This window comes from Doryrhamphus excisus, linkage group LG1, assembly GCF_037039965.1.
Source record: "Doryrhamphus excisus strain RoL-2023G ecotype Guam linkage group LG1, RoL_Dexc_Guam_v1.1, whole genome shotgun sequence".
Classification (NCBI taxonomy): Eukaryota; Metazoa; Chordata; class Actinopteri; order Syngnathiformes; family Syngnathidae; genus Doryrhamphus; species Doryrhamphus excisus.
This window is the reverse complement of record NC_136357.1, coordinates 772283-796289: the sequence shown is the minus strand read 5'-3', so window position 1 is coordinate 796289 and position 24007 is coordinate 772283. Positions and strand designations below refer to the sequence as shown.

The 24007-nt window shown below is 41.8% G+C and overlaps 1 protein-coding gene across 1 annotated transcript in view; it reads left to right on the top strand.

Annotated features, from left to right (window-relative positions):
• Positions 1 to 23790, top strand: part of LOC131130824 (cGMP-inhibited 3',5'-cyclic phosphodiesterase 3A-like) — a 76571-nt gene extending 52781 nt beyond the window's left edge. Inside the window, exons 3-14 of the mRNA XM_058074864.2 lie at positions 1892 to 2152; positions 3567 to 3724; positions 13314 to 13387; positions 14710 to 14858; positions 14953 to 15090; positions 16770 to 16881; positions 17056 to 17169; positions 17725 to 17924; positions 18114 to 18317; positions 19761 to 19922; positions 20017 to 20275; positions 21775 to 23790. Coding sequence (XP_057930847.2) covers positions 1892 to 2152; positions 3567 to 3724; positions 13314 to 13387; positions 14710 to 14858; positions 14953 to 15090; positions 16770 to 16881; positions 17056 to 17169; positions 17725 to 17924; positions 18114 to 18317; positions 19761 to 19922; positions 20017 to 20275; positions 21775 to 22064 — 2121 coding nt within the window. The 3' untranslated portion in view covers positions 22065 to 23790. The remainder of the gene's footprint in view (positions 1 to 1891; positions 2153 to 3566; positions 3725 to 13313; positions 13388 to 14709; positions 14859 to 14952; positions 15091 to 16769; positions 16882 to 17055; positions 17170 to 17724; positions 17925 to 18113; positions 18318 to 19760; positions 19923 to 20016; positions 20276 to 21774) is intronic.
• The last annotated feature ends 217 nt before the right edge of the window (positions 23791 to 24007 follow it).

The following is a 24007-nucleotide window of genomic DNA, read 5'->3' as shown; positions in this document are numbered from 1 at the left end:
GCTTCCATCAGGAGAAGCTTGTGAACTTTTCACTTTTGTCTGTGAAAACAAAGGCGGCTCACGCGACGCCGCTGCGGTCCGAGCTGCTGTGCAGAAGACGTGAACGATAACCGCAGGGATGGAGTGAACCCGTTTTTGCTCGGACGTTACTAACGAGCCCATTCATTAAGCATCACACGGCAGATGTGCAGAACGTGTTTCAGTCTGATTTTGTTTGGGCTGAAATCTACCGGCGTGTCGACCCAAACTACTGTGAAGTACTACTCCTTGTATATCACCATTTTTTGCATTCCCTACACTACAGGAAGCCATATAAGGGCTAGAATGAAGCCTTTGATGCATGAGCGTATTTACGTGCGTATGTGTGCGTGTGCGTTTGCATCACTGAGCTAACTAGACAATAAAATACTGAAAGAAGCTTGGCAGAGTCTCAGTGTGACACTTTGAATGAATAACTCTCCCTTGTTCAGTTTGTTCACATTTCTGTCTGTATATGGGGAATATTTAGAAATATCTCATCACGGCGTGGGTGTATCGTTTGACGATACGGGGACAGAAATAACAAAAATAAACACGCAAAAATGTTGCCTTACCTTCTTTTCCTCCTGACGTTACAACACAGAGGTACCTCCATTCCCAAGGTTCAGCCGAAAACCGAATTGTACAAAAAAACACACAACAAAATAAAATAAAACCAATGAGTGACCAGGATGGATAGGATCAGGAATTAGTACATTAGTACATTAGTACAATGTTGGCTTACCTTTTTTTCCTCCTGACGTTACAATACAGAAGTGTCTCCATCCCAAGGTTCAGTCGAAAACCGAATTGTACAAAAAAAAACACTTACATTTTTTTTATATATAAATAAAATAAAACCAATGAATCCATTTTGAAACTGTGGTGAGACCAGCCATGTTGTTTGGTCTCGTGAGGAAAAGACAGGAAGCACAACTGGAGGTTGCAGAGATGAGGATTCTGAGGTTCTCATTGGGAGTGACCAGGATGGATAGGATCAGGAATTAGTACATTAGTACATTAGTACATTAGTACAATGTTGGCTTACCTTCTTTTCCTCCTGATGTTACAACACAGATGTGCCTCCATTCCCAAGGTTCCGTCGAAAACCGAATTGTACAAAAAACACTTACATTTTTTTTTTTTTATAAATAAAATAAAACCAATGAATCCATTTTGAAAGTGTGGTGAGACCAGCCATGTCTCTAGTGAGGAAAAGACAGGAAGCAGAACTGAAGGTAGCAGAGATGAGGATTCTGAGGTTCCGATTGGGAGTGACCAGGATGGATAGGATCAGGAATTAGTACATTAGTACAATGTTGGCTTACCTTCTTTCCCTCCTGACGTTACAACACAGAGGTGCCTCCATTCCCAAGGTTCAGTCGAAAACCGAATTGTACAAAAAAAAAACACTTACATTTTTTTTATATATAAATAAAATAAAACCAATGAATCCTTTTTGAAACTGTGGTGAGACCAGCCATGTTGTTTGGTCTAGTGAGGAAAAGACAGGAAGCAGAACTGGAGGTAGAAGAGATGAGGATGCTGAGGGTCTAATTGGGAGTGACCAGGATGGATAGGATCAGGAATTTGGGGATATGGGTAAAAAGCCAATACATGTATGTAGCATCTTTACTACGTAGGATAAGTAGATGGGACTTGATCTTTTTCATTCTGTGGTAGTTGAGGCAGCATTTCTATGGCTGCACTTGGCAGGGATGAAGATGTTTTGTTTTGTTCGAAAGACACGGACACGTCCTTTTGGACAACCGTATCTTCTAACAACTCAACTCTGATGATGTTACCATGAACCAAACTGCAGGGCGGTACCAAAAGGAGTTGTTGACGCGCCATTGTGTGTTTGTCCGACCAGTCATCAGGCACCAGTGTCATGGTGGACATCGCCGTGATGGGAGAAGCCCACGGCCTCATCACAGACCTCCTGGCTGACCCCTCTCTGCCCTCCAACACCTGCACCTCGCTGCGGGCCGTCAGCAACCTGCTCAGCACCCAGCTCACCTTCCAGCCCTTGCACCGGCCACGCCCTGCTCCGCTGCTTAACCCCTCTGACGCCTACGTCTGCTCCGACTCGGAGGAGGGACCCGAGAAGGGAGAGAAGACATCCATCCATAAGGTAAGAAGTCCATGTGGTGCAAATCATCAGCGGCACTCGGCCCAAGCATTTGAATTTACAGTTGTTTTTGGGAAGTATGCAAAATGATCCTTAGATGGAATTGTGGTCCACCTTATTATGGACGCAATGATTTAAAGGGCACAAATCGTTCAACGCACATGTTAATCTTTTAGCCCGTTTAGGAGCTAATGGGCGCCGCCGCCTCTCAGACCTTTTAGCATCAAATGAACGAGAGTGTTTTTATAGAGTTGAGTGAAGAAAAATACAGCACGTCCACTGCTTTCTCCCTTTAAAGCCGCAGCTGCGTCAACAAGACAGATGTGCAGAAGCCAGACATCTTGTCTGTGTGTGTGTGTGCGTGTGTGTGTCTGTGTGTGTGTCTGTGTGTTGTATCACAGAGGAGGCAACATTGTGGTGAACACATCTCTCGAAAGGTTACAAAGACGTAGGAGCTGGATGTCCACCACACTTTGGTTAATGTCTTCTGAAGGAGACACCCATCCTGGCTGCCCTTCTGGGAAGCCGATCACGTTGTATGGCCTTCGTATCGTAAGCGACCACTGAGTCGGTACTTAGGAGGACTCCCCAGAGTCACCGTGTCCAGATCTGTCTGCACAATTCATAGTAATTCCAGGACAAAAATTCCATGCATTCCATCCATCCATTTGACTGGCTTGAATTGACAGGTTTTGGCAGGTAGGTCATTCCCATATGAATGAAACCTTCAAGATGAAACACTCTTATTGCACAAAAGAATCATCAAACTTACATATTTGTTCATATAATGCACACAGAGCAATGAACAAGTTCATGCTCTGTCTCCTTTCTGCTGCGTTCAGGTGGACTTGTAATTGTGAGTGTTGGGCGCTAATTGAAAGAAATACAAATAAATAAAAAGTTTAATTTCAATACTGGGCAGCACAACGGTCGAGTGGTTAGCGCGCAGACCTCACAGCTAGGAGACCAGGGTTCAATTCCATCCTCGGCCATCTCTGTGTGGAGTTTGCATGTTCTCCCCGTGCATGCGTGGGTTTTCTCCGGGTACTCCGGTTTCCTCCCACATTCCCAAAACATGCTAGGTTAATTAGCCACTCCAAATTGTCCATAGGTATGAATGTGAGTGTGAATGGTTGTTTGTCTATATGTGCCCTGGGATTGGCTGGCCACCAGTCCAGGGTGTACCCCGCCTCTCGCCCGATGACAGCTGGGATAGGCTCCAGCAAAATGAATAGATCTTTTGGAAAATTCACTAATAACAGTCGGGTGTGGAAGCAATTAATGGGATAAACGAGGGATTACTGGGTATGAAAAAAAAAGATTCTCCATTGGACTGGAGATATAACAAGACTTTCTCTTGACAGTAGTCCTTTTCAAACCATTTTTTGCTTTATTTCCATTTCCACATCGCATGCAGCGCCTTAGGCGGAGTCTCCATCCGGGCCTTCTGAGGAGGATCTCCTCCACGTGGACAACCACCACCTCCGCCACAGGACTGCCCACCATCGAGCCAGGGCCCGTGCGAAGGGACCGCAGTGCCAGCATCAAACCCTATCATGAAACACTGACCTGCAGGTAGCCACCACAACTTTGATCTTTTACGTCCATTTTAACATCAGAAAGGATCAATTCCTTTAAGTAGACTTGACTTTGTTGCCCAGTTTTAATTTGATTGTGTTTTACCTGAACTGAACTATGAAGTGGAAGATTTAAAACATTAAAAAAATAAAAAAATAAATAAAAAATTTAAAAATTTAAAAATTTAAAAAATTTAAAAAAAATTAAAAATTTAAAAAAATAAAAAATGTAAACATTTAAAAATGTTTAATTAAAAATAAAAAAATAAAAATAAAAATTTATAAAATAAAGTAAAAAAAATAAATTATATTAGGAACGCAGGAAGTGAACAAATGTAACAGTTAGTGATTGTAAAAGTACCAGATGGAGGGGTAGGATTTAATAAGCTTTGCTTCTTCCTACTCCTTTTGGACATGTGGAACTGGGAACTGATTATGGGATGCACTCAATTGGAATCTGATGCATGTTCAAATGAAATAAAACCATTACCATTACCATTACCATTACCATTACCATTACCATTGTTATAAAGTTCCAGAACACAATATTCCGTGTGCCTTGAAAGATCCGTCCAAATGGTCAAAGATGTGCGGTAACTGGGAAGGATGTGGTTTGAAAAAGGGACTTAATGGCTTTGTAGGCAGAATAGGTGTGTCCTATTATTGTGTGCCTCTTTTTAGCTCGTTCTGTATTTTTAGAACACACAGAAAAGAGAAAGACGTGTCATCAAGTCTCACGTCCTTTTCTGATCCGATTCCGATATAGTCGGACATTCCGGCTCCATTTGCAGGACGTGTCAGAGGTTGCAACACTGCGGTGCTAAAGTGCAGAGGAGGACCCTCATAATGGCGCTCTCATGATGACATATCACTGGGAAGGTTATTAGCTTTATTCCCAGTAGTGTGGCTGTTTTAGTTGTAACCAATGCATCAGCATGACTGCACAGTAATGGCGCAGCAGTTGAGAAAAGGGGTGCGTGTGCAACCGCAGCCAGAATGGAAAGAAGGCCCACAGGCAAAGGCATTAACCTGAATAACTAAGACACGCATAAACTCTGAACACATTAGGGCTGAAGATAGCATGAGAGCCCAGACCACTCCGGGGGATTATGAATGAGCCCATATGACTGGGATATCATGGAAGATCTGTTTTATTGTGCTGTTCTCTTAAGTTTTCTTAAAAGTTGGTGGAATGGGAACACAATGGATTTGAGTGTGGAAAAGTGGTGGTAATTATTATTTGGATTTAAACATTGCAAAGTCAGTTAATTGGCCACTCCAAATTGTCCATAGGTAAGAATGTGAGTGTGAATGGTTGTTTGTCTATATGTGCCCTGTGATTGGCTGGCCACCAGTCCAGGGTGTACCCCGCCTCTTGCCCGAAGACAGCTGGGATAGGCTCCAGCACCCCCCTCTGCGACCCTGCCAGTGCACTTTGAAAATTTTGTGAGCAGCGCAGTGCAGCGCACCCGCGCCTCCATTGACGGTATATTCACGGTATCGCCTCCTCATCCTCCTTGAGAAAAAAATGAACAGCAAAAAATATATATCCTATACCCAGATTTGACCAACCAACTTTTTCGTTGTTGTCTAATGGGTCACTTTCTCTGTTCCCACAAAGTCCGCGCAGCGGGAGGGGCGGGAGGGGCGGGAGGGGTGATCTGGCGTGCTTCCAGCACAACCACGGAGATGTGAGTGGAGCTGCTTTGTGCTTTTTTTCTGGCGGAGTTTTCACTTCTAAAATGATGATTTTGGGGGACAAGACATATATTTAGGGGAGGGGGGCATTGTCCTCCACCACCCTCGCCCCAGTGTCGAGTCAGCCCCAGTTGGCATCATACTCTCAGCTTCCGCCAGGTTTGTGACGTCTCAGATGTGATGAGACAATCGGTTTTGGTTGCGTGTCTGCATTGTGCGCCGGTCAGCCAGTTTAACATTACCCTAGCTGCGCTTCACCTGCGCCCTGAATAGACCAGGTTGCAGCTGACAAGCTTACTCCACACCTCTAGTGGGCTGTTTTGTCACAATATTGTCATTGTCTCGCCAAGTGAAAATGTGGACTCCTCCCCTGGTGCGCTGCCACGCCCATCTCGGCGCAGTTCAGGCTACCAAATTACCAAATTGGCTGCGCAAGATGGTGCACTGGACTGCACTTCCACCCTGCGCCACCTTTTTTTTTCTTTCGGCTATATTCCTGCACCACGAAATTCGAGCCCTAGTCTTTAGTTCGTTGCCTTGCTCACCTTTTTTGTCACCTTGATAAAGTCGGGGAGGCTGAAATGCGTCGGGGCCGAGCCCCATGTCTCCATGGAAACATGCCATAAACCAGGCGTGTTCAATGTGCGTGCTTTAATGTGATTCCGATGATTTTCAAAGATGATTAGCGGACATACTGTACGGTATCCGCCCATAGGTCATACCTGAAAGTGTGACAACAGAAAGATTGCTTGGGTTGCCGTCTACTTGGGAGTATGTCCTTGAGCAGGAAACTGCTGTGTCATGGTTGTGTGTGTGTGTGTGTGTGTGTGTGTGTGTGTGTGTGTGTCTGTGTTAGCTTGTTTGGCAGCCTCCTCCATCAGCGTGTGAAAGAGACAACAGGGTCGAGCTTTTCAATGTTTACTCTGAATGAAATATTTTTGTATCCTATTGTGTTTCCCCCCACCCCAATGCGCAACCAAATAATAATAATAATAATAACAACAACAACAACAACAATAATAATAATAATAATAATAATAATAATAATAATAATAATAATAATAATAATAATAATAATAATAATAATAATAATAATAATAATAATAATAATAATATACATTTTATTTTGTATAGCCCTTTTCAAAATACACTTTACAGAAAAAAATGTTTGAATAAAAACAAGTAAACAGAGCAAAAGATACAAAAAATAATTTAATTAATTATTTAATTATTAATTAAAATATTAATTAATATTAATAAACATTAAATATTGAGAAAGTTAATATTAAAACAATTAAATATTAAGAAAAACTTTTTTAAATACAACATTCATTCATTTATACACAGTTAAAACATGAGTAAAAGCGGGGCGGGGCACATACCTATAATACCTATACCTATATTTATACCTATACCTACTATATACCTATATGGCAATAGATATATACTGCACAGTATTTTATGTTCTACAGTGGTTAGCTTTTGTCTGACACATTTGTGACTCCATTTTGCATTGCATATATTTTTTGTAGTGTAGACAGTAATATTTTGACAGTACTATTTACTGTTATGCTTGTATGGCAGCTAAGAAATGGTGCCTTAAACGCTTCCCGTTTGAATTTAAAAAAAAAAATCAGGGGATGACTGCTTGTTGTTTGCAAGTTTCACTAAAATTTTCACCAAAAATGCTTGTATATTATATACGATTCTACTCATAAGCATTAATTCTGTGTTTGTGGGATTTGTGGTTTGTGCCCCCCTCCCAAGACGTGCGTAGGCTAAGTCTGTCAGCAGCCTGTTTTGGTCTGTTTACATGATGACTGTACATCACTTGCACAAATTCAGTAAATGTAAGCACACTGAGCAGCTTTTGTACACAGGGGCCCGGTTTCAGCGGTCTCTCGGTCCAGCTCAGGCCTTGCAACAGGCTGCAGCTATGACCACTTAGGGTGGTGTGAGCATAAACAAACACACGGGGCCTCTCCCCTCTCACCACAGCCCCACAATTATCACACACATTCACACTTCGGTACGCCATCACTGGAGGACATAGAAAAGGTTTTGGGTTGAGCTTACTGCAGCTTGGACACGCTCAACTTATTTATTTGATTTGGTTTTGTGTGACAGCATTGCTACAACAATCAGGCTGGAATAACATTGCAGGTCCAAGAGCCTAATTCTGATTTATAACCTCCTCTTAGATCTCCTTGTAACAACGCACGGAACACTTGTTCCATATCGCATTCATTAGCATAGCATGCAGTCATCTTTAGCCTCCATGATGGTTGGGACACTCAACACTCAACATGATGTTCATTTTCACTTGCACGGGGATAGCTTTCCTTTTCCTTGGTGCACTGCACTTTGAACAACATTTAGACGGAATAAAGTCCAAAAAGTTAATTAGCGATTTTTGTTGGTTGTCGTTTTCAGATGTCAGGCTGGCATGACATGTCCATTCGATATTTTTTTTCTTTATTTTTCTTTCTGAGTTGCAATGGCGTGTGTGATCATCGTAAACAATCACAATGACATCCATGGTATGTCAATCCAGCTGAAATCACATGATGTGGAAATTGTAATTGTAATTGTAATTGTAATTGTAATTGTAATTGTAATTGTAATTGTAATTGTAATTGTTTTATTTCATTAGAACATGCATCATATTCCAATTGAGTGCATCCCATAATCAGTTCCCAGTTCCACATGTCCAAAAGGAGTAGGAAGAAACAAAGCTTATTAAATCCTACCCCTCCATCTGGTACTTTTACAATCACTAACTGTTACATTTGTTCACTTCCTGCTTTCCGTAATACAGTTTAAGGGTTTTTTTTGGAAATGTGACAGTTCATATAAGCTTTTGTCTTTTCAGTGGGCTTCACGACATACTTGCTCACGGTGCAACAAAACGAAAAGTTAACGCATCAATCAATGAATCAACTGCAACTACTATGTTAAGCTAAGCGGTAAACACAACACGTAACATAAGCTGTTATTTGTCAACCATATGAGCTAAGAACAGTAAGACATTGGATATCAAGACTATGTAAGTATCAAGAGTGTCTAACCCTAACCCAGCATGCCTTGCGGCAGGACTACATGGGTATGTGTTTGTAGGTAGGTTACGTTGTGTGTCACGTGTTGTGTTGTTCGGATGGCCTTTACGTACAAGCTACAGATTGCATCTGACTGTTTCCTGTATGACTCAAACGTGACACAAACGTTTCCGGATACAGCTTCGATGTTAGCGGTTTAAAAATGGAATTTGGAAACACCCGATGGGCCAGATTACGACACATGGCGGGCCTGATCTGGCCGTGCGCCGCAGTTTGCGGGCTTTACATTCTATTTATATGCAGCGATTATTGTCATAATCTAACGGGTCATCGAGGAGAACACATTGTGGGAAAAAATAAACACATGGCTTCAATTTCCTTCACTCGACTTCATCATCATATCTTTCCGATCTTAATGAGACATTAGGCCTATTTGGCTAGCGTCCTCCATATTTACCTCATGCCAGCTTCCATGCAGCGTTTAGCTACAGCAGCAACCTCAAAGCTACATGACATATTTGTTTTTATTAGTCGTATAGACACAATACCTTCCATTTAGCTCAGCCCCATGCAGCTGCTGTGCTGTTATCGTCTTCACGTCATCTGGCTCAAAGGGAGGTTAGATTACTGGAAGCAAAAATAATGACTACAGTGTTTATTGTGGCTTGGACGTTGTCTGATCGGGCCCTGGACCAAAGCTAGTTTGTCAGTCTGTTGTGATTGGTTGGACATCAAATCTGCAACGCGAGAGGAGGAGGACGGAGCGGAGGCCAGTCGTAATGCTCCAGAAATATTCCAATAAGCAACATGCAAGGAAAATCATTCCTTGTGATGGTCTTTTGCGGGACAATTAAGTTGATTTACTCCATGCCGTGCATCATGTAATCATGCAATCATCATTCTCTGCTGTCTGTAATGGAGTCCCAATTGACCATTGACCTTTCCTCAGTTATGACAAACGTTTACCTATTTTGCAAGTCATGGTTATTTTTACCGAAAGATAGAATATCTATTTCTTATCCAATGTTTACTGTTGTGAAACAAATGAGCATCTAATGAGCATTGCTAATTACCGTAAAAAGAGGGCAGGTTACTTCTTCCTAGTCTTCCTAGTCTTGCTTTTTCTTTCTAACAAACAGAAACCTACTTTCTGGCTTGATGTTTTCCATTTTGGATCAACATTTGCAATAAATACAACGGTTACATTAGAGCCAGCTCTTCAAAATGTCTCACAAACACTTAAATGTGTAGCTACTCACCATGGACAAATGGACTGAAAGTAATCTGGAGTAACATTTACTTACATTTACTTACATTTACAGCAACTTCAGTAAATATTACACTAAACTATACATAATTCTCAAGTAAGCACTTCCTGTTTTTTATAATAATAATAATAATAATAATACATTTTATTTTTGTATAGCGCTTTTCAAAATACTCAAACACTTTACAGAAGAACGGAGTTGAACAAAAGCAAGCAAACGGAGCAAAAGATACACCAAAATACAACATTCATTCGTCAATACACAGTCAAAACACAAGAAAAAGTTGTTTTTTGAAACTGGGAAGGTCAGGGCAAGCACAGAGTTCCAGAGGGTGGGGGCAGCGATGGAGAAGGCTCCGTCACCCCGGGTTCGGGTGATTAATGATAAAAAAAAAAAACATTTAATAGCGTATTGCTTTGTAAATTATTGATTTTATTTTCAAGTAATCCCTACTTGCTTATTAAAAATGTCCTAAAAATAAGTCAAAACAAGTCTGACTCGCGCTGTCATATTAAGAATGCTAAAATCATCACACAGCACACTAACGTGCAAATAATAATAATAAATGGGCTACAAGTGAGTTTGAAATCACAACTAATAGCTATTTTAATTGAATATTCCGCAATACAAAATCAATTGGCGGGCGGCATGGCGGTCTAGTGGTTAGCGTGCGGACCTCACAGCTAGGAGACCAGGGTTCAATTCCACCCTCGGCCATCTCTGTGTGGAGTTTGCATGTTCTCCCCGTGCATGCGTGGGTTTTCTCCGGGTACTCCGGTTTCCTCCCACATTCCAAAAACATGCTAGGTTAATTAGCCACTCCAAATTGTCCATAGGTATGAATGTGAGTGTGAATGGTTGTTTGTCTATATGTGCCCTGTGAGGAAAAAGCGGTAGAAAATGAATGAATGGAAAAAATCGCCAGTAGTACAGTATCAGGACACCCCAACTTGTTGGGTTTTCTAGAGGATGTCGGTGTAAAATCTGTTTCTTTTCCAGTATAAGAGCAACATGTTTGGTTCCGGCACAGGAAGATGGATCAAGAGCCCAGAATGAAAGCAGAGCACAGAGCATATAAAGCAGCTGCCGTACCCCTCAAGAAAGAGAGGGGTGTTTTAGAATAGTTTCCTAGGAATCAGACTATTCTACACCATAGAGTATTCGCAGGCGAGTGTGCAGGTTCAGGAAGTTCTTGAAATCCCAGCAACGTCACCTGATACCTGTCGGCATGTAAACACGTTCAGCATTCTTATTTTCTTCAACGTCGGTAGCTGAGCTCATTGTGCCGCATTAGCCGAATAGGAAGCACGGCTGCCAGTTTTTCAGCTTTCATTTCAAGTAAAAGCTTTTAAGCCAAACGCCGCTGCCTTGCTCAGACCCCCGGACAATAATGCTCTAACTGTTCACCCGCCAAACGATCAAACCATTTTATATTCCACACCTGCTAGACATTACACGCACTAGTCCGACCTGGTCGTGCAGACACAACACAACTTTCTTTGTTGGGGCCTCGGAACCTGAGTGGAGCAGGAACGGCTCACAAAGCAATTTATCCGAGGGAGATAGGGAGACACTGCATGTCTTTGTGCTCCCGGTGACACCACGCTCCGACATTTCCTGCAGCTTTTACAAGAGTTGTTGGAAGTGGGGCAAGGTATTTTAATTGGAACCACCTCCAGCCTGACTGTGTCTTCAATGGAGAGGCGATGGAGAACTTATCTATAATAGACTCTTGTGTTGTTCCGAGTAGCACCCAAAAAATGTCTTTTTAGGATTACTTTTCTGGTCAATTTCTTTCTTTCAGTTTGTTCAAGCATTGAGAGAGCACAAAAAAAAAAAACGAAAAACAACTGAATGGATCCTTCATTAGGTTTTGTTTCCTGTCAATGTCTGCCAAGCGCTATGACATCCCAGACAGATACACTGAATGAAATTCATCCCAATTCTTTGGCTCAGTTGCTGACAGCAAATTCGTGTAGACTTTGTTTTCCTTAACCAGGGTTCTAGTACATTAAAAACAAAAATGACTTGATTAGGTGAGAACCACTTGCTCCAACTTGACCCATGGAAAATGAAAAGACTGACATAATGATATGATCTCATTTTTGTGGCATCACATTCATTCATTCATTTTCTACCACTTTTCCTCACGAGGGTTGTGGGGGGTGCTGGAGCCTATCCCAGCTGTCTTCGGGCGAGACTGGTGGCCAGCCAATCACAGGGCACATATAGACAAACAACCATTCACACTCACATTCATACCTATGGACAATTTGGAGTCACCAATTATGTTTTTGGAATGTGGGACCAGAGACCAGAGAATTTTGTTTCTCATGGTCTGAGAGTCATTCAGGTGCTTTTTGGCAAATTCCAGACGGGCTGCCATGTTCCTTTTACTAAGGAGTGGCTTTCGTCTGGCCACTCTACCATACAGGCCTGATTGGTGGATTGCTGCAGAGATGGTTGTCCTTCTGGAAGGCTCTCCTCTCTCCACAGAGGAACGCTGGAGCTCTGACAGAGTGACCATCGGGGCCTTGGTCACCTCCCTGACTAAGGCCCTTCTTCCCCGATCGCTCAGTTTAGAAGGCCGGCCAGTTCTAGGAAGAGTCCTGGTGGTTCCAAACGTCTTCCATTTACCAATAATGGAGGCCACTGTGCTCATTGGGACCTTCAAAGCAGCAGAAATGTTTCTGTATCCTTCCCCAGATTTGTGCCTCAAGACAATCCTGTCTCGCAGGTCTACAGACAGTTCTTTTGACTTCATGCTTGGTGTTTGTGCTCTGACATGCACAGTCAACTGTGGGACCTTATATAGACAGTTATTATATTTCCAAATCATGTCCAATCAACTGAATTTACTGCAGGTGGACTCCAATTAAGCTGTAGAAAGATCTCAAGGATGATCAGTGGAAAAAAGATGCACCTGAGCTCAATTTTGAGCTTCATGGCAAAGGCTGTGAATACTTATGTAAATGTGATTTCTTAGTTTTCTATTTTTAATAAATAAAAAAAAGTCAAAAAAAACTTTTTCACATTGTCATAATGGAGTATTTTGTGTAGAATTTTGAGGTAAGAGATTAAATTAATACAATTTGGAATGAGGCTGTAACATGACAAAATGTGGAAAAAGTGAAGCGCTGTGAATACTTTCCGGATGCACTGTAGATGTTTTCCTAGTCAAACCATCGCTGATTGGTTGATCGCCAACAAGAACGGGTGTGGGTAAAACACGGACTGTGGACTAAATAAAGGATTCTGATTGGTCCATTTCAAGATTTGCAAGGATTGGTTTGCAAATGACCACCGGAATTACGCAGTCCGTGTTTTACCAACACCCAACAAGAACCGCTTTTAAAAAAACTCTTGGCAGTATGGCATGCCAAAGTACACTTGCCCGACGGGAATATCACTGATTGGATTTACTTGCCCCAATTTTGTTTTAACTTGCCCCGGGCCGAACACGCTTAACCAAACACGCTTCAATGCGTTCTGGCTAGTTGGATTCCTCGGATCCTAAGTTGGATCGTGGAGAAACACTTGTTGAACTCATCCTTCTTGTTTGCAGTTGTGGAAGACCGTACATCAGACTGAGCCACGGAGAGGGCTCCATAGACAAGGGAGACAGGATACCACGCTCAGGTATGTATAATCAAATACTACTGTATACTTGTGTATTTGTCATCGCAGCCGCTACATTTCCCAGCTTGATTTTGGAGTGGAGGTGTTCCGGTCTACCACACGGTGGTCTCCCGCTGTCAACATCAGTTGGCCTACAAATAAATCCACATGGCTTCAGGGTTACCTTGCTATCTGGGCTGCATCCCAAGACCAAGTGAAAAAACTCAAGGAGGTCACACCAGGAGGTCACATCAAAGACCTCCGTCACTAACGACGGTGCAACCACCGATAACGACGAATACATTAGGAAGATGCGACGTAACCACGCTGCTATTGAAATAAACATACGGGGGATTAGTGGTTAGCATCTTGGCCACGCAGTCGGAGATCTGGAAGATCTGGGTTGGTTTCTCCGTTTGGGCATCTCCCCCGTGCATCATCCCAGGGCACATATAGACAAACAACCATTCACACTCACATTCATACCTATGGACAATTTGGAGTCGCTAATTAACCTAGCATGTTTTTGGAATGTGGGAGGAAACCGGAGTACCCGGAGAAAACCCACGCATGCACGGAGAGAACATGCAAACTCCACACAGAGATGGCCGAGGGTGGAATCACCGAGTACTTCAGTACAAGGTGCATTATTAGAAAAAAAGTTAAATTAAATTAAATTAAATTAAATTACATTAAATTAAATTAAATTAAATTAAATTAAATTAAATTAAATTAAATTAAATTAAATTAAATTAAATTAAATTAAATTAAATTAAATTAAATTAAATTAAATTAAGAAAGCAGGAAGTGTGCAAATGTAACAGTTAGTGATTGTAAAAGTAGCAGATGGAGGGGTAGGATTTAATAAGCTTTGCTTCTTCCTACTCCTTTTGGACATGTGGAACTGGGAACTGATTATGGGATGCACTCAATTGGAATCTGATGCATGTTCAAATGAAATAAAACCATTACCATTACCATTACCATTACCATTACCATTACCATTACCATTACCAGTCAAAATATTTGCCCACCTCTGCCCTAGCTGGATCAATATGATGCCAACATTTCATGGGTTTGGTCTGCAACATAACAAAAAAGCGGTAAAAGCGACAAAATGTAATAGCATTTCCTTAAATTAGCATAATCTATCCCATAGTTTGTGTTTGCATATTGTGTGAGAAGCTGCACAGTCAGGTTACGCTTGTTTTTCCACCATCCCAACTATTTCACCTGAAGAAATACCTTTCCTAGTTCTTATCACCCCCCCCACAAAGTCTAAACAAATAGGCTTTCCTGGTGGCCCAGAAGTGACGTGTTGTTGTTGCTTCTTCTAATTGCAGAAGACCAAGCGGTGGTGTCATCAGACTATGACAGCACCCACGAAGCCAACCACAGTGACAGCAGCGATGTAGCACACACAGAGGAGGACACGGAGGAAGGAAAACACTCTTCTCAGAATGTCATTCGCCACCCGCTAATACCTCCCGAGGTACTAAGGGCCGCAGAGACCACCTCGGGATCTTGGGTAGACGACATAGTTTTACTGCAAGTGAACCGACGCTTCCTTTTCATCACTTGTACAGGACAAACCTATTCTGGCTCCGGAGCCGCTATTAATGGAAGATTTAGAGCCGATGATGAGTCAGCTAAACAATTGGAACTTTCCCATCTTCAGCTTGATGGAGAAGACCAACGGTAAATGTGGGCGGATCCTCAGTCAGGTGAGCTCGTCCGAGTGGAAGCCACTGAAATGTTTGCAGTTGATTGTGTCTATCGGGATTGTGGTTCAGTTCTAAAGGCTGAATCGGGTGCTTACATTGAATCCGTCTGTCATGTCAATCAGATCTGTCACAGGCAAGTCGTACTGTCCATGAAGGGGTCTCAGTATTAAAAGTTCCAGCTTGTAGTTGAACAACACCAGCTTATTGTTGGTGTCGTATCCTTCATTTAGGCCCAGGATTTCTTCACAGACAGACTACGGGATCCTCCGACTTTAGGTCTACCACTTGATTTTTTTGGTTCCATGAGCCTCGGGATCTTTGAAGAAGTTTCAAATGACTGTCTTACTGCACCCGAGCTCAGCAGAGGCTTTACTTCTGCAGCTCAACAATCCCACGGCGTTCAAAGAGAAAGCATTTTTGCTGTTGCCGTGGCATCGTGAATACCTGACAGGAAATTCTATTGAATCCACGTCTGCTGTTAAAGGATGTGGTCTTCAACTTTTGATCTGCTCATGAACGGTGGATTTCACGTTATGGTTGCTTGCGCTAAATTCCATCCTTCCATCCATGTTCTGTATCGCTTGTCCTCACTGTGGTTGCGGGTATGCCAGAGCCTATCCCAGCTTGGACTTGCCATAAATTCCTTATACTGTCCCACTCCCATTTTGGATTTTTGTAATTGAACCTCCTTAAGATCCAACAGTGAATGTCAGTTCTTGCAATTTTTCATCTGCTCTTAAAATATCAATGAAGAATATATAATTATGTACTTTAATGGTAATGGTAATGGTAATGGTAATGCTAATGGTTTTATTTCATTTGAACATGCATCAGATTCCAATTGAGTGCATCCCATAATCAGTTCCCAGTTCCACATGTCCAAAAGGAGTAGGAAGAAGCAAATCTTATTAAATCCTACCCCTCCATCTGGTACTTTTACAATCACTAACTGTTACATTTGCACACTTCCTGCTTTCTTAATTTAATTTAATTTAATTTAATTTAATTTAATTTAATTTAATTTAATTTAATTTAATTTAATTTAATTTAATTTAATTTAACTGCTTGTATTGTTTCTTGAATTGGCTCATCGTTGTGCATTGTTTGATTTCCTTACTCAATCCATTCCATAGTTTGATTCCACATACTGAAATGCTATGGCTAGCATAACGTAGTCCTAGCATAGAAGTGTTTCAAATGTACTTCTTCCCTGAGATCATATTTCTCCTCTCTTGTAGAGAAGTATTGGATGACATTTTTAGCTAATTGCTTATTTTTAGCCTTATGCATTATTTTAGCTGTTTGAAGATGAACTATATCAGCAAGTTGAAGTATTTGTCATTTTAGAAATAAGGAGTTAGTATGTTCTCTGTAGGCGGCATTATGAATTATCCTTACTGACCTTTTTTGCAGTACATTTAGCCAGTGAAGATTGCTTTTATAGTTATTAGCCCATATTTCCACACAATAAGTAAGATATGGTAGAACCAGAGAGCAATAAAGAGTGTGGAGTGATTTCTGATTGAGAACTAATCTAATTTAATCTAATTTAATCTCATCTATATTGTGTGTTTTTACTGGTGTTCAGTAACTACACGTCTAAAAGTCACACCAACCATGTAAAAGCTATGAATAATTTCTGCAATATTGTGACGTCCGCATCTTCACCCCACCTTTAGGTCTCTTACAGGCTTTTTGAGGACACTGGTTTGTTTCAGACCTTCAAGATCCCCATGAAAGAATTCATGAACTACTTCCACACCCTTGAGAATGGTTACAGAGACATACCGTGTAAGCTATCTATCCATCCTGGGCCTTTCAGCATCATTGGACTTGTTTGAACTTACTTGTCACTGCATGGAAATGTTGCCTCCTCAGCGCAGCCTCTTGTGTTTGATATGCAACCCAGCAGTGCCCCCTGGTGGTGGATATTCACCACATTGACTGTTTTACCCCCCCGCTTAGATCACAACAGGGTGCATGCAACAGATGTGCTTCATGCAGTCTGGTACCTCACCACGCAACCGGTTCCGGGTCTGCCCAGCATCATGGCTGACCACAGTTCTGCCAGCGACTCAGGTGGGTCCAGGAGTCATTAAAACCGAAGGTGCTTTGACAGCAGCGTTATTTGCATATTGCTCATATTCCCCCATTGATATATTTGCTTCTTTGATGGTTGAATAGTGCAGGTTCTTCTTTTTGTTGTTATATTTGATGTTTTGGCATCTATGCAGAAGACACCTCATTAATGCCACTGTCAAAACCCTGCAGGAGTGTATGTTTTTATTTATATATATATACGTATATACATATCCACATCCAGTATATATCCTACTTAGTTGGTCTTATCTTATTCAAGCTTAGGGCACTTCTGTTCACATTCCAAAACTATTTGAAGTGCTGAACAGCATGAAATTGCAGACAGATTAGAATACCCTCACGACCATATTTTCACACCCTCATTTGTATTCCTTATGGCGGCCTTCGCTTTGATCCGCACGCCAGTGGATTCCAGAGTGCAAAAATGCGTTTGCTCGTGTGCACGTGTGCATTGAAGTGTGTGTGTTTAAGAATTAGCACCTCCAAGCCCAATTGCCCTCATCCTTCTTTCTTGGTCTGCTTCCCCGTGGCCAGACTCCGACAGCGGAATAACTCCCAGTCACATGGGCTTCCTGGTGTCCAAGACATACAGCGTGTCAGAGGATGGTTACGGTTGCCTGTCCGGCCTCATACCTGCCCTGGAGCTGATGGCGCTCTATGTGGCTGCCGCCATGCACGACTACGACCATCCCGGGAGGACCAACGCGTTCCTCGTGGCTACCAGCGCCCCACAGGTAGCGTGCGGCAATGAAATCATCATCCACATAAGAGCGGAGAGAACATGCCAACGCCACAGCTAATACTTAGCTAGCAGTCTTGCATTTGCATCATGTTCTACCTACGTGTTTATGTTTATAAAAAGATGACATAGGCCAGGACTTAACACGCTTCAAAACAGTTTCGATGTGTTTATGTGTGAACAGGCGGTACTCTACAACGACCGTTCAGTTTTAGAAAACCACCACGCTGCCTCGGCCTGGAACCTCTTCCTGTCCCGACCGGAGTTCAACTTCCTCATCAACTTGGACCACGTGGAGTTCAAGCGTTTCCGCTTCCTGGTCATCGAGGCCATCCTGGCCACGGATTTGAAGAAACACTTTGATTTTCTTGCCGAGTTCAATGCTAAGGTAGGTTTCCAAAGCCATCATTCCCATCCAATTAGCTAAATAATCCAATCCACTTTATTGATATAGCTCATTTTATAAACAGAGTGCTGCACAGACTAGTAAAATAAAAAGTAATAATCCAAAACTAAAAGAACATTTAAGAAATAAAATAGTAAAATAGATATTAAAATATTAAAAACAAGAAGCAAACCAATAAAAGTCTAAAAAATAAAATCAATTAAAAGAAAAAGAAAAAACGCCAAGTTAAAAGCCAGAGAATAAAAGTGGGTTTTAAGACAAAACTTAAAGCAGGGGTCTCAAACACGCGGCCCGCGGGCCAAATGTGGCCCGCAGGACACCAGTTTGAGGCCCCCGCCTTGATATGAAAGTTTAATGTTAGTTTGATATGGATGCTGTATGGTATCATGTACCCAGAAAAAATTATTACGTTTGATTAATGTTCATGTTAAAGGTTAAATAACTGTTAATAGTTATCCTCCCTATCCGTGTGGAAGTGGTAAGTTTTTGGCTATTTAAGTTGAAAGGAAATAACTCGAAGGCTACCGTTTAGGTCGCTAGCGATCTAGTTTGCGAGTTAGCATGTGTCTCAAGACCCTGCAGTTGCGCAATATGTTGTAAATAAAAAGAGTATAAATGTGACTATAGTCGTGTTTTGTCATGTCTACAGGGCTCTAATAATGCTTTGTTCATTTTAATCTGGAAAAAATCATTTGTCTACCCACCAACTATATGTGCTTTCTTAAGTTTTTATTATTATTATTATATTTATTTATTACTGATTGATTGATTTTCTTTAGTCTTGATTTGTTTATTTATTTTTCATCTTATTTTGTGCAGAAAAATAAAAAGTAAGATATTTGAGAACAGTGGAATGTTTTATCAGAGCTTTTCTTGTAGAAAATTGGAACCAAAGCACTGAAAAAGTTTGTATATTTTTCTGTTTTTAATAAATGCGTTTTTTTTTTTTGGAAAACCTGATGCGGCCCCGTCTCACCCAGACCCTAGCTCCAGTGGCCCCCAAGTAAATTGAGTTTGAGACCCCTGACTTAAAGCTTTCGATGTTGGGGGCCTTTTTTACTTGGGAGGGGAGAGAGTTCCGTACCTTGGGGCCAACCACAGAAAAGGCTCGGCCTCCCCTGGTCTTAAGTCTCGTCTTGGGCACCACAAGTTGGAGCTGGCCCTCGGACCTCATTGACCGCACTGGAGAGATGTATTTGGGGGCCAGCCCATTCAACGCCTTAAAAACAAACAATAAAATCTTAAAATCAATCCTAAAGCAAACAGGCAACCAATGCAGGGGGGCCAGAATCGGGGTGATATGCTCCCCCTTTTTGGTTTTGAGGGACGAATGTTGTTTGTTGCAAATAATACATTTCAGGAGCTTACAGGTGCGGTCTAAGCATGCCCTCAGTGTAAAATATGGAATCTATGTTCATTTCATAGGTGGGAGATGATCCATCTACTGGGATCGATTGGTCCAATGAGAACGACAGGTTGCTGGTCTGCCAGATGTGCATCAAACTGGCCGACATCAATGGCCCCCTGAAGTGTAAGGACCTGCATTTACAGTGGACAGAAGGCATTGTCAATGAGTTTTATGAACAGGTGAGAGAATGGTCCTTGATCATGAAAGATGAGAAGATAACCATGCCTATTTCTAGTACTACGTTTGTGCTCATGATGGTTCCGCTACATGTAGGGCGATGAGGAGTCCAGTCTGGGTCTTCCCATCAGTCCCTTCATGGACCGAGCCGCACCACAGCTGGCCAAACTCCAGGAGTCATTCATCACACACATTGTGGGACCTCTGTGCAATTCGTACAACTCTGCCTGCCTCATGCCGGGACGATGGGTGGAACCCAAGACGGATGCGGAGGAGACCGAAAGCACGGAGAATGAGGAGGACGAGGAGGAAGACACTGCAGAGGAAGACACGTCCACCAGCTCGGAGTCATCACGTATGCCATTGTGTTCTCACCACATCATGTTTCTTATCATGTGTGCTTGGGCTCCAGCATCAGCATCTGCAGACACCATGTGACTGTTAACGTTTCCTTCTTTTATTGGCGCCTCGTTGTTTTGTTGAACAGCCTTTTGAGTCCATCACCAGTATCACAAACTGGGATCCATTGCGCTGTTTCACTTTACACTTCAACGTATACGTGGCGTTGCGGGGTTGAGTGTGTGACATCATCTAACTTGCATCATGGGCAGCGATGCAAAACATACATTATCTATTAAACCTCTGTGTTTGATGACCATCACGCAACTCAACACTCTGAAGGTGTACCTGACAAATATACAAACATGCACCAATATGGGCTCAAAATGGAGGTTTTCCCATGAGGCATTGCGTCTGAGCAACACATTCATTGGGGCACTGCAATGACATCAGCCTCCCTATGGGCTCTGGGTCCTCTTTCTGGTGGACAGAGGCAGAATTGGCATTACCATTTTCTGTATTTTCTTTTTATTTATGTATTTATGTATGTATGTATTTATTTATTTATGTATTTAGTTAGTTACATTTTAAACTTAAACTGCTACATGTTTGAGGCATCTCGCCCAAAGACAGCTGGGATAGGCTCCAGCATCCCCCGTGGCCCTCGTGAGGAAAAGTGGTAGAAAATGAATCAATGAATGAATGAATGTTTGAGGCATTGTGTCTGAGCAACGCATTCATTGGGGCACTGCAATGACATCAGCCTCCCTCTGGGCTCTGGGTCCTCTGGCTCTCTCTGGTGGACAGAGGCAGAATTGGCATCATCATTGTCTGTATTTTCATTTTATGTATTTATTTATATATTTAGTTAGTTAGTTATTTACATTTTAAACTTAAACTGGTACATGTTTGTATATTAGGAGAACCCGAGTTCAATCCCACCCTCGGCCATCTCGGCCACCCGGTTTTCTCCGGGTACTCCGGCTTCCTCCCGCATTCCGAAAACATGCTAGGTTAATTGGCCACTCCAAATTGTCCATAGGTATGAATGTATGAAAGACAGTTGGGATAGGCTCCAGCACCCCCAGCGACCCTCGTGAGGATAAGCGGTAGAAAATGAATGAATGAATGAATGAATGAATGTTTGTATATTTCTGATGACGTATGATGTATACCATTTGAGTGTTAAGTTGTTGTGTGATGAGTTTAATGTTGTTCTTAAGGTGACACCGTGAGTCAGGCTTTTATTGACTAATAACCAATGGCTTGACAAGCTTGTCGTGATTTTTTTTTCATAGCTTATGATTGGCGCCTGTCAAATAAAGATGTGGACACGTGCTGCTTATGCAGAATATGCACAAAACTGTTGATGTACCGGAATTTACGGTGATCAATATTAGAAACAATAGAGTGGGGGAGCAATGTTTAAATAGCGATACAGCAAGGGATGACTGTAAATGTACGACAAACCCTTTTAGTTGCGTTCATTTATTCCCGTTTTGCCTTTTTCTTTAGAGAAAGCAGCCTCCAAGAAAAGGAGGAAAGTATTCTGCCAGATCACCCATCATCTGCTGGAGAACCATGAGATGTGGAAGAAAGTGATCGCCGAGGAGACACAGAAGCAGGGCCAAGCAGCTGAGTCCGTCCTCGTGAACAATGTAGCAGAGCCCATTTTGGCAATTCACGAGGAGGAGGAGGAGCCAGGCAGCAGAGAAGAGCTGGTTGAAGGGGAGGATCCCGAGGAGGGCGTGGAGGAGCCGGAGTGGCCTGTGTCTCCACAGGATGTGGAAGGAGACCCACAGTGAATGAGACATAGTGTGAGTCTAGGACTAGGACAGGTATTTCTTCTTTTCTTATACTTTTTACTGACTCCTGTTTTTGCCAGCACATCACTTTAGACACAACACTGTAGATTGGGAAATGTGTGCCTACAAAGAATAACTAAAACAGGGTGGGAAATGTTGTACTTTACACATTTTATCTAAATATTTGATTCCACCAAACATTTAAAGGAGCTTTCCATCTTGCAATATGAGATTATGCATGTCCTTTGGAATACAGACTCTTTTGCTACTGTTAAGAGAAGAGGCAGACTGACTCCACAGACCTCAACCACAGTGTGGTAACATGGGACTGAAGAAATTTGCTGCCGGTTTATATATATATATATACATATATATATATATATATATATAAATATTTTCTGAATGCAATTATATATGGACATCTTAGTTACTTGTACTTGTGCTTGGATTTCAGCAGGAGTTTTGGAGTTGGGCTCTAAAATGGACCATAAAGTGTTTATGGAATACTGTATAAAGGGAGTACATGACTGAGGAACCTTGGTGTCATTCCTTTAACTTCTGCCAAAATCAATCACTCACCCTTGGGTTAACTATACACAATACGATATTTATAAATGCTATTTTTTTTGCATTTGTTGTTTTGTTATGCATGTACGCCAAACCTCATCACGCGTGTTTTTGTGTCCACGTCTTTCAGTCAGTCTATGCTTGGTTTCTCTGTGGAAAAGGCGAATAAGGGTTTGGTTCCAAATAGAACTACTCAAAGGGATCATTATTCGGGCCTGATTCTTCAGGTATTGTAAAGGTGGTTGGAAGATATCAGGGGGTCACACATCAAAAAGAAGACAGAGTGGCTGCGTAAGTGGAATACAGTGGATCCCCGCACAGTCGCCATTCAGTCGCCAGTTTTTCTTTGCCCAAAATAGGCAGTTTTTCCGTTCAGTTGGTCAAAATTCTTAAATATGCGCTAATAAAGCTCAAATGTGTCTCATGTCCTAGGAAGGCCACACGTTTTTTTATACTTCGTCTTCGTCTTTATACTTCGCTGATAATGTTTTTCAATGTGGAGATTTCCTTGAACGCACCACAGTTGATTTTGGCTACGGCCGAGCTGCCCTTAAATCCTTATGTGAAACATGAACACATATTTATTCCCCTTTTCTGTGCATTTTAGCGCAAGAAAACTAGTTAATATGAGCTACCTATTTTGACGCTAAAACCTAAAAATGCCGTGACGTGTTTTAAAGATGGAAGATACTTGAAGTATTACATGATATCATCAATGTACTTGTTCTTGCATGATCACGGCATGTATTTCCAACAATGTTTAGAGGGCTTTGTAGTCGAAATAGGTGCGTCCCAGCCACATGCATTGTTAGCTAGCTGATATTAACTCCTTTTCTGGCTTTATAATGCACAGCAAAGATAAAGAAACATGGACACATTCATGTTTCACATAAGGAGTGTGAATGAAAAGTGCCGTTCACCTTTAAAACTTAACTGAAAACACAATTTAATATATGATGTGGATTATCTAGCCTGCTAGCCTAAAGCGCTAGCCTGACTACCAATTGTGGTGTGTGCCTGGGATGTCCGATATTGGCTTTTTTTTTTTTGCTGAAAACCGATATGCTGATGTTGTATAAGTCTTGATTTCCGATACCGATATGTGTAACATTACACAACCCCTGTGGTGGAATGAGCACACGTGTTGTAAATGTAATGTAAATGTACATGAGGTATATGTAGTAGATAAAAAAGTTGATATTTTATTGTTGTATCAATTACTCACTTTTTTTTTTTTTTGCTATTCATCGGTATCCTCGGAATGCAACTCCCGCAAAAAGCGGGGTTCCACTGTATTCCACTCACAGTTCCACTCACACTAATAATGCAATATATTTCCTTCTCCATTATTTCCTCCTGGCTTTGAATCTGTACGT